This window comes from Entelurus aequoreus, linkage group LG11 (assembly GCF_033978785.1).
Source record: "Entelurus aequoreus isolate RoL-2023_Sb linkage group LG11, RoL_Eaeq_v1.1, whole genome shotgun sequence".
Lineage (NCBI taxonomy): Eukaryota > Metazoa > Chordata > Actinopteri > Syngnathiformes > Syngnathidae > Entelurus > Entelurus aequoreus.
The window spans coordinates 38754352-38771211 of record NC_084741.1 but is presented as its reverse complement, the minus strand read 5'-3'; the positions used below and the strand labels follow the sequence as shown (position 1 = coordinate 38771211).

The 16860-nt window shown below is 40.6% G+C and overlaps 1 protein-coding gene across 1 annotated transcript; it reads left to right on the top strand.

The window, feature by feature from the left end:
• Window positions 1–225: 225 nt before the first annotated feature.
• rbm48 (RNA binding motif protein 48) lies at window positions 226–16462 on the top strand. Its single transcript, XM_062063207.1, has 5 exons — window positions 226–403; window positions 490–680; window positions 778–923; window positions 14192–14724; window positions 14805–16462. The coding sequence occupies exons 1-5, from the start codon at window positions 284–286 to the stop codon at window positions 14865–14867; spliced, it is 1053 nt and encodes a 350-aa protein (XP_061919191.1). The 5' UTR covers window positions 226–283; the 3' UTR covers window positions 14868–16462.
• Window positions 16463–16860: the final 398 nt, after the last annotated feature.

Sequence of the window (16860 nt, the reverse complement as noted above, 5' to 3'; positions counted from 1 at the left end):
GAAAATCTTATATACTCATTGTTACATGCAGCCCTCTAAAGGCAACCATTACTGCGATGTGGCCCTCGATGACAATGAGTTGGACACCCCTGGTCTAGAGAAAAATCTGTGTTTACTTTGAATAATTTAGGTTTGAGAATGAAAAAAATACATCTTTCTTTTTTTCCTCTGAAGAAGTCAACTTCCTGCCACATTACCTTTCAAAATACGATAACTAAACTCAAACCCCGGTATTAACTCTTATTTTGAAGTGCAATAAACCGGAAACCAGTTTCCACCAAACATGGCGGCGCGGGGTAAAAGCTGTTGGGTTGCTCCGGAGGTATACAAACACCACGAACAGAAGAAAGTATGCATATCTCGGGCAAAATATCGAGAAGGGAGGAAAGCCAGGGCTGTTAAGGTGAGATATAAAGTGCTAATGAATATAAAGTTAAGGATAACATGTGACCATTTTTGTGGACCGTAACCTTCTTTCAAATGTGGCAGGTGTACACCATTAATTTAGAGTCGTGTTACGTCATGGTGCAAGGGGTCCCTCCCATTGGAGTCATGACGGAGCTGATCCAGCTGTGTGCGCTGTACGGAACTGTGCAAGAGTACAGACCGTTGGATGAGTACCCTGCTGAGGAGTTCACGGAGGTCTACCTTGTCAAGTTCCAGAGGATCACTAGTGCCAGGTTCATCATGTAGCTGCTCAAATTGTAGCATTCAGAGTGTCACAATTATATCGACCCCTGTGACTAAGACCGCTTCTGTAAATTGTCTGACATTCAGGGCAGCCAAACGACACATGGATGAGAAGAGTTTTTACGGAGGTGTGCTGCATGTTTGCTATGTACCCGAGTATGAGACCGTGGAGGACACCAGGATGAAGCTGCAGGACCGGAGGAGATACATCATGTGGGCTGCTCGAAGTAAAGGTGCAGTATGTAACAGAATGATGTATACATTTCACCAAAATAGTATTGAGACAAATGCCCCATTTAGCGGAACAGAAAAACATTTAGAGGGGGCATTACATTTTTACAGAGGGGCCCCTGACAAATATGTATTACCTCCGCAGGAGCACGCACGCTTGTTAAAGGTGCACTGCTGGGGCTTTGTCTGTCCACAACTGATCACTACATCAGGTTTTCCCCTAACTGTAAAAGATCGTGGCTCCACGGCAAAAAAAACCTGCCACAACTTAAGAATATGTTTATTTTTTTATTTTTTTTTACATGAATACAAGTTTACCTAATATTTTGTATGAATTGATATACTGTAAATAGTATATTATTTAAGTATTATTAGCCACAATATGTTTGAAAAACATCTCAAATAGCATAAGAATGTTAACCTGACTCTCGCCAGATCCTTGTAGTTCGCTGAGCTCCACACAAGGATCTGGGACTTCTCAATAGAAGATGTATTTCAGAAGGTGGGGCCTTGTAAAAAAAATCATTGTATGTGATTGGATAAACCACTTGTCCGTTATTTTGAATGACGTGCTACTTCAACCACTCACATCAAAATCAACCCGTGGCGCTGATGAGAGCGACGCTGGGAAATCCAAAACAGAACAGCCGACATATTGGATAACGACAGAGCGAAAAGCTAGAGAACTTTTACTGAAACCACGCAGCAATGTCAGTAGACGATCGATGTCGCAAAACAGTTGCAATAGCAGAATCAATGTCAGCACACGACTCCTCGCTGCGTGCCGCCATTGATGTTTGAATCAAACAGTCGCTTTGGCGCTACGTCACATCTATGAAATCCCGCCCGGCGATCCTGATTGGTTCATTATTTTTTGCTATCTTGAAGGAGTTTGCATTGCCCTCGAGCCCAGATTTTTGTGTGGAGCTCAGCGAACTACAAGGATCTGGCGATAGTCAGTCAGGTTATAAGAATTTTCCTCTGCTTTATTTAAAAATTTAAAAAAATTGGTGCATCTGAATCACCTGTCAGTAGTGCCACGGCTGGTTGCACACCTAAACAGAGTTGACACTCTACATAAAACATTTGTTTAGCCTTTTTAAAGAATATATATGCATCATTGCAAATCAAAATGATCATGATGCCATATATATGATGTCACAATGACTAATGGCAATTTGGGGGAAACCCTGTACATATACGACAAACACTTTATATTTGTGTTTTTTGTAAGGATATGTGTTTTAAATGAGCCTTTATCATGTCGGAAAAATTACAAATGGCCATTTTCTACGGTATTAAGCATAGAAATGGCAGCAGATAATAGATTTAACTTAGTCAATGTCACAGTTGATGACTCGCCTGCTGATGGCATAGCAGTAAAAATTAAATGTGTCCTCGTCACTTTCTCCCAGGTGTACACATATTACTGTGTGGAACAAGTTAATTTCACATATTTTGTTTTTGGTGGTGACTTAGTCATCTGGCAAGAAAAAAAATCTGATTGGCTCTCATTCATAACCAACCCCCACCCCTCTTTCTATGTTTGCCGTTAAAGGCTGTGATTTGATATATTCCAAACTTGTCCCACGCATTTACAAGACGAAATTAAATATGATTGGATTTCGTTTTGTCAACATTTTCGTCTCTTTTTTTATACGTTAGCTAACTTGTCAGTTACTTATTATCGTCTTAGTCAACGGGCCTTTGTTTTGATTACTTTTTGTTTTTTGCGGTATAGCTCGGTTGGTAGAGTGGCCGTGCCAGCAACTTGAGGGTTGCAGGTTCAATTCCCGCTTCCGCCATCCTAGTCACTGCCGTTGTGTCCTTGGGCAAGACACTTTACCCACCTGCTCCCAGTGCCACCCACACTGGTTTAAATGTAACTTAGATATTGGGTTTCACAATGTAAAGCGCTTTGAGTCACTTGAGAAAAAGCGCTATATAAATGTAATTCACTTCACACTTCACTTATCGTCTTATTTTTACCTGCTATGACGTTAAAAAAAAAAGGGGAAAAAAAGAAACAGCTTTCAGCCCAGGGCAGTCATGGCTGAAGGCTGGTATATACTCTTGCGTTGCGTAGCTTGCGTACCCCCCGACGGCGCTTGATTTATAATTCTTCCATGGGGGGTGGCGCCAAACTTGTAATTCTCTTTCAAAACACTAAGGGGCACTGTCTCCAGATGGAGCAATTGCAGACTCTAGATCAGTGTTTTTCAACCACTGTGCCGCGGCACACTAGTGTGCCGTGAGATACAATCTGGTGTGCCGTGGGAGATTATATAATTTCACCTATTTGGGGTAAAACATTTTTTGCAAACCAGTAATTATAGTCTGCAAATGATGTGTTGTTGTTGAGTGTCGGTGATGTCTAAAGCTCGGCAGAGTAACCGTGTAATACTCTTCCATATCAGTAGGTGGTGGCAGGTAGCTAATTGCTTTGTAGATGTCGGAAACAGCGGGAGGCAGGGTGCAGGTAAAAAGGCATTTAATGCTTAAACAAAAAATAAACAAAAGGTAAATGCCCCTAAGAAAAGGCATTGAAGCTTAGGGAAGGCTACGCAGAACGGAACTAAAACTGAACCGGCTACAAAATCAACAAAAACAGAATGCTGGATGACAGCAAAGACTTACTGTGGAGCAAAGACGGCGTTCACAATGTACATCCGAACATGACATGACAATCGACAATGTCCCCACGAAGAAGGATAAAAACAAAGTAGATGCGGGAAATATCGCTCAAAGGAAGACATGAAACTGCTACAGGAAAATACCAAAAAAAAGAGGAAAAGCTACCAATATAGGAGCGCAAGACCAGAACTAAAACACCAGCACCGCCCGCAACCCCAAAAGGGACAAGCGGTAGAAAATGGATGGATGGATGGACTTTTTACTGTCAACTGAGTTTCGTTTTTAATGATTTCTGCTGGTGGTGTGCCTCCGGATTTTTTCAACGCAAAAAATGTGCCTTGGCTCAAAAAAGGTTGAAAAACACTGCTCTAGATACTGTGTATTTCCTTCCTGTGAAGAGTGACTCTGTACAACCACTGAACTACAACATTGACAACTTTGTTTACACTGGAACTAATTATTCACAATAATCAGGTTACTTTTAATGAACGTTTTAATTATAAACCTTTGAAAATGGACTGTGCACCTTCTGAACGTGTCGGAGAAGAGGACGTTATTTGCAACAATATTTGGCCGTTCGGTACATGGGACAAGAGAGATCCAACATGTAATTTTAAATAAAACTGTTAAATAACTATTTAAGTTAGCGACATGCTAGTGTTCATCTCTGTGGTCAGGTTCAGAGTTCACAAATGTTTGTAATTATACTGTGCCTGAAAGATTATTGATGTAGAATGAGAAATGTGTGTGAGAGAAAAAGAAGTCTGTGCATGAGAAAGAATATGTGTCGGAATTGGCGCAAAATTTGGAATAAAAGTTAAGTGACGTACTTTCACTTTGTGACTGCTTCTGGACGCAACAACACGATAAACTGAAAAACAACACACAGTAATTTTTTTCAGAGCGCACCAAGATATTAAGTACACAAAATCAGTTTTTCATGCAAATGTTTAATCACTGTTTTATTTCATACAATAATTTGTGCATTTCAAGCACAAATTCTGCTCGCTTGTGTTCAGGGACCCTCCCTGGCAAAAACTGACCAATCACAGGTCTGCGTTCTGCATCGCCGGTGCACGTAGGCTACGCAGGGGGAGGGGGACAACGCAAGCTCCGTGACGCAGGAGTGTACACCAGGCTTGACTCTGTGGCCCGACCCATGATGCCAGATCAATTGAAATATTGATAGTATCAACCAAGGGTAGTATCAGTATTAAATCAATGCTAGCGTGATGGGGTTAGGGTAATGAAGATTATAGCAATATTATTTAGTTGTTTATTTCTAGAAATGTCTGTGTGTTTGTTTTGCTGTTCATATTGTTACAATGTTTTATTTATAAATTGTTTCCAAAAAAAAAACTTACCCCAGGGAATAATTTATTTCTCTTAGGCACAAGAGATATTTGGAGTCTGCCGCTAATTATAAAACAATTAGTAATGTTGTGAAAATTGAAATTTTAATCCATCCATCCATTTCCTACCGCTTGTCCCTTCTGGGGTTGCGGGGGGTGCTGGAGCCTATCTCAGCTGCATTTGAATATTACAAGAATATTTTTTATTTCATGCCAAAATATTTGTCATTTTATAAAAAATAAGTTGTAATATTATGGTTAATGTTTGTCTTTTTGGCTACTGCTACTGTTGAGTATTAAACTCTGCGACTGTTTTTTTCGGATATTGACCACGTTGGGGTTCCGGTCAGAGAACACACAGTCATCATTTGGACTCCTCCAACTTTAATGGTGCATATTGGTGTAGGTTCATTTAGTTAGTTAGTTAGTATCTGTAAACCACAAGCAAACACCCATCATCATTTATGTCATTTAACTATACAACAATGTATATATATGCCTATATATATGCTCAAAGTAAAATACTAGAGACATAATATATTGCATTTCCACAATGGCATATGAGCTAGCCACATTAGCAGCAGCAATGCTATCCTTAACAGGGAGATGTTAGCTCGTAGCATTCTGACAACACAGCATCAATAATATTATTAAAACACCCCTAAATGTTACACAAACACAGTGATGTCTATTAATAAACTAAATTAGTCTTATATAATAATCAACATACTCACATCGTCAAAGACTAGAGCACCGATTAAACGTAGCAGAGAAAACAAGTCAGCACACATGTCAAAAGGGAAGTGGAAGTGACCCCTACAGGAAGGAAGCGGAAGTGCCACTGTCATGAAATGCTTCAAAATAAAGTATCTGAAAACGTAGATAAACATGTAGAATTCTTAACAGCCGCCCCCACATTTGTACAACAAATGTGTAACTACAGGAATTCTTCAAGTGTCCTTACTGTCATCCTCTAAACTTGGAAGTGGGATCAAGCAAGCTACCGGTCTGGTGTAGACTTTACTCTTGACCATTACCTCAGCAGCCCTGACCTGTCCATCTTGACTCTGAATGGTTTTAACCACTCTGCCGATGGGCCACTGTGCTCTTGGAAGTGAAGGGTCCACCATCAGAACTACAGTGTTGATGGTTAAATTTTTGGAAGACCTCTGCCATTTTGACCTGGTCTGCAAAGTGGGTAGATAGCTGCGTATGAAGTGGATCCAAAACTGATCCACAAGTGTTTGACAATGGCGCCATCTCCGCCGCCCCATGACAGCTGAGACGTAAACTACTTGCGGCAATGCAGAATCTCGCCGCCCCATGAGAAGGATGTTTGGGGTGATTGGGTCCAGATCAGAAACATCAGATGATACGTACCCTAGTGGTTTTGAGTTCAGTATCCCCTCCACTTCTACTAGAGTTGTGTGCAATACATCTTCTGTGACTGACTGCCCTCCTACTGCGACTTGGAGACTGGCCTTGATGGATCTAATTTCCCGTTCCCATGCCCCACCAAAATGAGGGGCATTTGGAGGGTTAAATTTGAAGTCAATCTGATATTCTGTCAGTTGCTCTCGTAGCTGAGGTTCCATCTCTGCAAACACTGTCCTGAGTTCTCTTTCGGCTCCTCGGAAGTTGGTCCCACAATCTGACAGTACCTCTCTTGGTCTTCCCCTTCTGGCAATGAACCGACGTAGAGCGAGAAGGAATGCATCGGCATCCATGGAGTTGAGAAGCTCGATGTGAACTGCTCGAGTTGTAAGACACTTAAAAACGACACCCCGTCGTTTCTCTGATCTTCTGCCCACTTTGACCAGATAAGGTCCAAAACAATCCACACCTGTTGAATGGAAGGGTGGACAGAGAAGTCTGAGGCGTTGTGGTGGCAGATCTGCCATCCTTGGGACTGTCGGTTGAGCTCGCCAGCGTTGACAAGATGGGCAATTGTGCTGATGGTGCCTGACTGCTTGTCGTCCTCGCAGAATCCAGTAATGTCTTCGAAGTTCTGCATACACTCGCTCTGTACCTGGGTGCAGAAGTCGTTCGTCCATGTCCTTGATGAGGAGTTTAGTTATCTGATGTTTTGGGTCCAGCACAATAGGATGGATCTCTTCTAAGTCCGAGTTCTGGAGTCGTCGCAGCCTACCCCCAACTCGAATTAACCCTGTAGCTGAGTCCCACTCAGGAGAGAGGCACGCCAGATGACTCTTAGCTGACACTGCGTTCTGTGTTTTAAGAGACATGATGTCTGCGGGAAAGGTTTGAACTTGACATTTTCTCAGCAACAGAAACTCAGCTTCTTGGGAGCTGATTGTCTGACTGTGTGTCGAACCTCCTGGTCCTTCCTGTCCCGCCTGCTGAGTGACTTTTACTAATTCTTTCCAGGTATTGAATAGAGAAGCATCCGGAATATTATTGTCGCTTTGCACTACTGCAAGACCACAGAAGGTGATGCTCTTTAGTTCGGATGAAGTCAGGGATGAATCTTTCTCCGGTCTTTTTGGCCAGTATTCCGCACTTTGCCTGAGAAATGGGGGTCCTTGCCTCCAGCGCCCGTCCTCCGCAAGTTCCAGAAGTGGTTTCCCCCTGGTGATGTCATCAGCAGGATTGTTGTGGGTGTCCACATACCGCCAGGATTGTCGATCTGTCAGCTCCTGTATCTCTGAGACACGCGTTCCAACAAAGACCTTGAAGCGGCAGGAGTCCGACTGGAGCCACTCCAGAACCGTGGTGGAATCCGACCACAGTGTTGTCTTTTGAAGAGGGAGGGTCATCTCTGTCTTTAAAACCTTGGCAAGCTGAGCTCCAGCTAATGCTGCACAGAGGTCCAGGCGAGGCATGGATTGTTGTCTTTTTGGAGCTACCCTTGATCTTGCCATAACGAACGAGGTGAGAATGACATCTTTAGTCTGTAGTCTGACATAAGCAACTGCTCCATATGCTCGTTCGGAGGCATCACAAAAGATGTGCAGATCATACTCGGAACCAGTGGTTGGGATTGGTGTGTAGCAGCGTGGTATAGATAATTTATCTAGATGTTGGAGCTCACTCTCCCACTGCTTCCAGGCTTCCTGTAGGGCTCGCGGTAAGTCGGAGTCATCCCAGCTTCTCTGCTTGGACCATAGCTGCTGAATGAGAACCTTGGCGTGGGTCGTATACAGTACTATAAACCCCAGGGGGTCATACTGGCTGGCTAGCACCTGATATGCAGTCCTCATGGTCAATATGGTATGTTCGATGTTTCTACATTGATAGCCAAGGGTGTCAGTAGCACAGTTCCATCTCAGGCCTAAAGCAGGCTCTTGTGGCTCAATTCGGTTCTGGCTTAGCCACTGCTCTGTGGTAGTTGATCTTCCTTTAGGCGGGACTTGGGCTAACACCTCTGGTTGGTTACTTGCCCATTGTTGGAGGTCAAATCCTCCTTCTGCCATCAGTTTGCGCAACTGAGTCACCTGCTGTGCAGCCTCAGATATGTCGGTGAAACTCTTTAAGCAATTATCCACATAGAAACTTTGCTCCACTGATTTAAGAAGTCTTGGATGGTTGTGTTGGTGATTCCGAGCATGTTGCTGCAGAGCAAATATTGCACAGCACGGGCTGCATGTCGTTCTGAATGGAAGCACTTGCCATTCATAAACGTCTGGTGGGTCTTTGCTGCACAAATCTCTCCAGATAAAACGAAGGAGTGGTCTATCTTCAGGGAGAAGACGGATCTGATGAAACATTGCTCGGATATCTCCACTCACAGCCACCTGGTGCTGTCTGAACTGAAGAAGAACACCTAGCAAGGATGGTCCCAGGGTAGGCCCAGGGAGGAGTTGGTCGTTCACAGACACTCCCTGATGTCGAAACGAGCAGTTGAAGACAAGTCTTGCCTTCTCATTGTGGAACACGAGATGATAGGGAAGATACCACGCTTCATTGGACTGTTCCGTCTCTTCATGCGAGAGCTTCTTGACATACCCTGCTTGAATGAGCTTAGCGATCTCAGCAGAAAAGGAAGTAACTTTCTCTGGATTCTTCTTGAGCCTTTTCTCTGTGCTTCTCAAGTGAGCCATAACGGTGGATATGGAACTGTTGAGTTTAGGCATATCTTTCTTTCTTAGGAGGGGTGTTGCATAGCGCTGGACACCCTCTATGTCGACTCGCTAAGTTCTTGTCTCCAATAAGGTGATTGCTTCCTGATCTTCACGAAAGCGAACAACCATCTTTTCGTTCCTGAAAGGCAAAACATCAAGTTGCCATAACTTTTCCACATTACGAAACAAGATGTCATTGGGAGTGGCAAGTGAGATAAAGAGACACAATTGTGTTGAGCTCTGTCCTTGTGTTCTTTCCTCCGCCCCTTGTAAAGTCCATCCAAGTGCTGTGTGGATGGCTATGGGTCCTCCATTATTTCCCTGGCGGACTGGCTTCGTGGCAGTGATCAGGTGCACATTGTCTGATCCAATTAACACTAGGGGGCGTGCATTGGAGAATGGTTGCAACGAAATCCCACGTAGATGTGTGTACTTCCTCTGAAGTCTCTGAACTGGGTAGGTCTGCTCCATCAGATCCAGACCTTGTGCAGTAAACGCACCTTGCACTTGGTAACGTTTTCCTGGGTTCTTTATAGGGGAAATCTCAAAGTCAACTGTTAAACCCTTGAGGTGGGTAAGGTCTGTGCGCACTGTGCGCAGGGCAAGGATTTCATGTTGGCCATGCAAGTGTAGATGTTGTGCTGCGTCAGGTAAAATCATAGTTCGTTGAGCCCCATCATCTAAGACAGCAAATGTCTCCATTGATTTTGAATTATGGTGCAGTAGTACAGGAACAACTTTCAGGAGCACTCTACTTGAGGTGATGCTGGGAGTCAAATAGACACGACTCTCTGTGGGAGTCATCTGGGTGTCTTCAGTATACCGTTGAGCTACGTTGTGGAGAACTTGGAGGTGGATACCATTGCAGTCGCTGCAGGGCTTCTTGAAAGTACATGCGTCGGGTGCATGAGCACGTGCACATCTCCAGCATTGTCCTTCTTCTACTATCCATTTATCCAGGTGCGCTGCAGAATGTTTTGTGATCTGTTGACAGCGACCAATATAGTGTTCCTTGCTATTGCAGAAGAGACAATGCATTTTGTTAGCTTTGTTGGTGTCAGCAAGAGCGTGCTTAGGGGAGGCACCATGTCGTGTTGGCGCTGCTCCAAGATATACAGCTGTAGCTTGACCTCTGACCCTGAAGGGACTTTTTTCTGTTGCGCTCCCCGAGGGCTTCTCCTGTTGATAGCGTTGCACTAATCTGCTGGAAAGGCGCTGCTGTTGTGCTTTACTTTGAAGCCATCCATTTAGGTCCTGCAGGTTGTAGGGGTTCAGACTTGTGCCATTTAGTTTGCCTTGTAACTGTAGATGCTCGATGAACCCATCTCTGTGGTACTTTGGCAGCTTGCTAAGTAGGCGATCGACATGTGAGCAGCAGTTCAGTTCCATGCCTGGTTCAGGTGAGGGAGTATGTGAAATGGAAATTGCAGCACAACTGTCGCTCACTGAAGGAGGTTGTGCTGGTGAAGGCTCCGTGTCCGTATGAAGGTCATTTCCATCCATTTCTTCTTCCATGAGGAAGGACGATATGTGTTCCATCAGCTGTTGCCGTCGCCGTTGTCTGCTCTCATATTGGCGGAGTTTAGCAGTAAGTCGAGTAATTTCGTCGGTCTCCTCCTTTTCCTTTACTGATACTGATTCCATTAGTTTCCTGAGTGAAGAAACATTCAGCATGTCGACTGACGTGGCACGATGTGAGGTTACTCGGTCATCTATTTGAAGCAATGCATTTGCTTGGCTACTGTTCACTGCGGCTGCTGCTCCTCTCTGCTCCTCCATCTTGGCAGGGGGGGGAGGAAAGGGCAGGTCGGTGCACATTATAGGCAAGGATGTAGTCTTCAAGATGTTTTAGGGTGCGGCGTTCCCTCACCGATCGGTCTCGTACATCAGAATGGAATGGAGACGCAGATTCATCCTCTGATGACATTTTCATTGTAGCCAATTATATCTGGCTCGAAGGACCTTTGTTGAGTATTAAACTCTGCGACTGTTTTTTTCGGATATTGACCACGTTGGGGTTCCGGTCAGAGAACACACAGTCATCATTTGGACTCCTCCAACTTTAATGGTGCATATTGGTGTAGGTTCATTTAGTTAGTATCTGTAAACCACAAGCAAACATCCATCAACATTTATGTCATTTAACTATACAACAATATATATATATGCCTATATATATATGCTCAAAGTAAAATACTAGAGACATAATATATTGCATTTCCACAATGGCATATGAGCTAGCCACATTAGCAGCAGCAATGCTATCCTTAACAGGGAGATGTTAGCTCGTAGCATTCTGACAACACAGCATCAATTATATTATTAAAACACCCCTAAATGTTACACAAACACAGTGATGTCTATTAATAAACTAAATTAGTCTTATATAATAATCAACATACTCACATCGTCAAAGACTAGAGCACCGATTAAACGTAGCAGAGAAAACAAGTCAGCACACATTAACACATGTCAAAAGGGAAGCGGAAGTGACCCCTACAGGAAGGAAGCGGAAGTGCCACTGTCATGAAATGCTTCAAAATAAAGTATCTGAAAACGTAGATAAACATGTAGAATTCTTAACAGCTACTACCAATGAAATATATTTATTTGTAATCAACTTCCAGAGAAACATGATGGTGAGTATGAAGTAATAAATATTAATGCGGTATATGAATTAAAAAGTTCCCCCAAACGCTGTGACAGGCTATCAGTACATACAATCAAATTCATTGTATGTACATGGAGTGTTTAATGCTCCATAATACGGGATAGCAAAGAGGCACTTACTTTGCATTATGATAATGATGAAGATGAAATAATAAGCTTAAATGAGGGAAAAGAAGTTAAAAGATATCAAAGATGATGCCGACCATCAACAAAAAGTTTCTTCCCAAGCTCACTCTGCCACCATGATCCATGCCACCAGCACTGCAGGTGTATGCGCTTAATATAAAGACAATACCACAGCCACAGGGCCATCCACAACCAATCAGTGCAGTGCTAAAATGGCAAATCATATACACACACACAACTAGCAAGTGTGGCACGTACAACTATTATGAGTATAGATTTTTGGTAGGATGAGGACAGTTAAATTGTTGTGTAGTTTTCAAAATACACAACTAAAATTGTCACTTTTGTAGGAGTTGTTCCATCATTAACATGTTTTTGGATTATTATTTATTTATGTTAATGTATAGGAATTTCAACTTTAATTCGTTCAAATAACCACTTTATTTTTTGTAATATTACATGTCATCTTAAAAGTACAAGAATAACTTGTAATTTTACAAAAATAAAAAAATTTAATAGAAGGATTAAAAACCGTAATAACATAGTAAAAAAATATTTTTTTGAGAAAATGTGTTATTTCACGGGAAAAAAGTTCAGTCATTTTATGAAAACGGAGTTGTAGTATTACAAAATGTTAAAATTTGAACAAAATTGTAATATTGCAACCATAGAGTTGGGTTAAGACGATGACAGGTGTCAAATTAAATACAACTAAAATCTATTTTTTTGTTGGGTTTGTGTCATCAACAAGAAACAATTACTGGTAGTGCTTTATGTGCACGACAAACTGAGAGCTACAGAGCTGGCCTCATCCTGTGTATGTCCAAGCAAGCTACATTTTTAATTATGGATGCCAAGATGCGACGGAAAATAATAAAATAACACGGCCAAAAACATTGATACACTTGACAGCAAAAATGTATTTATTTGAAATAACTTTATTTTAACGTTTATAATTTCAGTCAAGTGCCCATAAAATTGTCTCAACTTTATCACCCTGGAGGCGCCCCTTCTTAAGATTAATGTTAAAATTTTGTCTCGTCTCATTCTGGTGAACCAAATTCGAATTACAACTTTATTCTTGTCACATTCTTTCATAATAGTATAAGAATACATTTGTAATAAAAAAACACCTTTGTATTATAAGTATGAAAATACATAGAAGTAAATGTATTAAAAAAGAAAAAGCGATTTTCTGAGAAAATAGTAATTTCTTTGAAAATATAGAAATTATTACAAGACATTTTTTTATGTGGAAAAAAATATTGTATATTTTTTGTTAAGATAAGTGCGGTTGTCAAGTTAAATTGTTAAATGTTTTTACTTAGAAAAATCACCTTTTTGTTTATATTTATTCTGTCATTAAGGATTCGAATCCATGACAATGTCACTTTTTAAAATTTTTATTACATCTTTATTCCTGTAATATTACCTTATGTCGTAATATAAGAATACAGTCGTCCCTCATTTATCGCTGTTAATTGGTTCCGGACATTACCTCGATGAATGAATTTCCGTGAAGTAGGAATCATATAAATTATAAATCAAATATAATCTTTTAAATAAATGTTTCAACAATATTAAAGCCCTCAAGACATAAAATAAAACCCTTTAAGTAACCTTTACCCTCTTTTAATTGAATATAGTAATGTTGCTTGAGGCTGAGCCAATCAGTGGCTATGATACTGAACAATGTGCTCTGTTTGGTTTGGTTTCCTCCAGTGGCCAATACTCTTGTAGTATTAATATTTTGAGTTTACTTAGCTATTTTTATGCTAAATTTAGGACCTAACATTGTATTATGCTTTAAAAAACGTTGTAAATGTCCCTAAAAAATCTGTGATGTGGTGAAGCCGCAATAATAAATGTGTAATGGGGTGTATTTACTAGGATGAAACTGTAAAATTACTTGTAAAGGAATTAAAGTTTTGTCAAGGAAAAATGTCATTTTGTGAGGAAAAAAGTAGTAATTTTATTGTAATGTTAGAAGAAAAAAACTGTTTCATAAATAGAATAATATCATGGTTGTCAAGTGAAACTGTCACTTGTTTTACATACATGTGAGTAATTGCATTTTTGATGGGTTTGTTCCTCACTAACAAATGTTCTGTAACAATGATATGAATGCATGAACATGTCAATATTTATTTGTACAACTTTATTATGTTTTGTACTTTACCCCTGCAAGATTACAACTTAATTCTATAAAAAAATATTATTAGGTTGATACTTATTTTCTTTGTAATATTATCAATGTTTTGCTCATAAGTTCAAATATTTTTGTCTTTTTTCTTTCCTTGTGCACTGGCAATATTACACACTATTTTCTAAAATGGACAATTCGTTACACTTGTTGTGATGAAGTTTTAATTGCTGTCTTTAACTTTTATTTGTTTTACTCTACAGTCCAAGAGAGGGAGCTGGAAGAGGCATCAAACAAGGAGTCAACATCAAAGACATCAACAGAAACCACTCTGGAGATCCCTCCTTCACATAATGATTTGAATGACCGGGACAATGAAGGAGAAAGTTCCAACTTTGAACATCATTTTGGCTTTCCTTTACTGCCGCTCCCGCCTCAGGAACATCCCTTGTCGAATTGTAACCATCACGTACCAACAGAGGACAAAATGGGGACACTGCCCAACGCCATCATGGACGCTAAAGAAAAGACAGCGTCGAGCTCACATAAATCTCTTGTTGCGGAGGACAGACTGACCTCGAGTAAAATGTGTCCAGCCAAGTTTGTACCGAGGACAACAAACTTGGAGAGCAGAAAACGTAGGATGGAAGGTGTTGTGTCACATGTGCTGTCTGATGTCATGTCAGGAAAAAATGAGGCACTCATTGGCCCAAAATTAGAAGACACTCCTATAGAGGACATGGAGGACAACTCGCTGAACACGACTGTCAACTTGATCAGGAACACAATGAAGCAGGTTGCACATCTCTAATATTTTAATGGTTGTTCTTTTTATTAGTTTTTGATACAAATCTTAAAATGTTTTATTTTTTTTAGGCGGGGTCTGTTCCTTATCTTGGACCAGTGGGAAAAAAGAAGAAACCACGTCGGAGGATTTGATCGGGTTACCTTGCTGACAACCATTTCCTATTTTATTTGATGACACATCTACTAATTAGATGATATTTGTACACTTTTTTATGATCAATATGGAGAAGGAGTAGATCTGCTTTTTCATACTCTTATTCAGACATACTATTTTTTGTAAAGGCAGACCTGCTAATGTTTTGTAAGCAGTTTTGTTACATTTCGCCGGTTTCAAGTTCAATTTCTGAAAGCTGGATTCAATCAATTAATCATTGTTTATTTATATAGCCCTAAATCACAAGTGTCTCAAAGGGCTGCACAAGCCACAACGACATCCTCGGTTCAGTGCCAACATAAGGGCAAGGAAAAACTCACAACCCAGTGGGATGTCAATGTGAATGACTATGAGAGTTGAAATGCTCAAACGAGGCTTAAAAAGAGGGCCTAAAATAGAATCTTGAGAAACACCACTAGTATAACTAAAGAAGTTGAACAAATGACTACTGACTATCTGAAGTAAACAAGTTACTGCAACACCTTAGTTTATAAGTCACATTAGAAAACTGCCAAAAAGGACTTAAAGGGGGCTTTGAGGAAAGGCTCGGTTGTGTAAATTAAAATTTGGACCCCAGTGTTGTAGTGTAGGTTAAACCGTTAATGCAAGGTTCAAGTTCCTCTATACAACAGGAGCATAAGTGTTTTTAGGAATTTGTCGCAAAAATTGTTGTCTCACAAGTTTTGAACTGAAACAGGGTGGGGGTTTGCGGATTTGGGACATGTGTTGGATTTTTAGCGCTGCCAAAAAGGCTTTGATAAAGCTTGTAGAACATTATTTCCTGTGTATAATGTACAACCCACCTTCAAGAATGCCTTCTCCAATTTTGGATGAGCATTTGCAATAAAATTGGTTTAACTTTGTTTGTTAAAAAAATGAAAATGAATTGTTTGGTTATTTCCCGCAGTTTTAACACTAAATTCCTCTCTTTAATTACAATAAATTAGGGAAGCTAACAAGCTAAACAAACACAGTTTGTTTTAAAGCATTTTGCCAATATCAAAGAATACATATATTACAAAGCGGCCCTTGTGTGTAGGGGTGGAGTGTCCTATAACATCTTCAAGGATGGCAGGTCTATAACTTACAGTGGCACAGCAACGTCCTAAACTCACACAAACCCCCAAAACGCATGCAATACAGAAAATCAACGGAAAGATGATACGACCAGAAGTTAACTATAAAGGGCCAAATGGGTCAACATTTAATAAATAGATATTCAAATATTTACTTAAATAGATCAATTATTAGTGGAATTAGAGGCAAATATATTTAATGTAAAATTACACTTAATCATTTACAAATCAATTATTGATTTTATTATTTCATGATTGATTTCATTATTGATTTATTTTTTCGTAATCTAATGGTTTAGTTAACACATTTAAGTCATTATTGTAATATGTATTTATTTAACTTGGACCTTTATGCTATTAGGACCCTACCAATGGTGCCAAGTCTGAAAGGGACAGTGTATCCAGAAAGTATCCACAGAGTTTCACTTTTTTCATATTGTGTTATGTTACAGCCTTATTCCAGAATGGAACACTACCCTATGATGGCAATGTTAAAAGTTGTTCTTAAATTTTGCAAACTGTTAAACATAAAAATCACATGTACATAAGTATTCACATCTTTTGCTCAATACTTTGATGCATCTTTGGCAGCAATTACAGCCTCAAGTCTTTTTGAATGCGATGCCACAAGCTTGGCACACCCATCTTTGGGCAGTTACGCCCATTCCTCTTTGCAGCACCTCTCAAGCTCCATCAGGTTGGGTGGGAAGCGTTAGTTTTCATCCAGCATGTCTTTAAACATTGCGGCATTCATTGTAATCTAGTCAGGGAGGAGACCTAGAAACCGATGGTCACTCTGTCAGAGCTACAGCATTCCTCTGGAGAGAGAAGAAACTTCCAGAAGGACAACGATCTCTGCAACAATCCAACAATCAGGTCTTTTCTTAGTAAAATG

Bases quoted from the DNA above. Each gene is read 5' to 3' on its own strand.
- rbm48 (XM_062063207.1), top strand. From the start codon at position 284: ATGGCGGCGCGGGGTAAAAGCTGTTGGGTTGCTCCGGAGGTATACAAA. The intron at 681-777 runs GTTCATCATGTA...TCTGACATTCAG, and splicing joins CAGAGGATCACTAGTGCCAG to GGCAGCCAAACGACACATGG. The intron at 14,725-14,804 runs GTTGCACATCTC...TATTTTTTTTAG, and splicing joins TCAGGAACACAATGAAGCAG to GCGGGGTCTGTTCCTTATCT.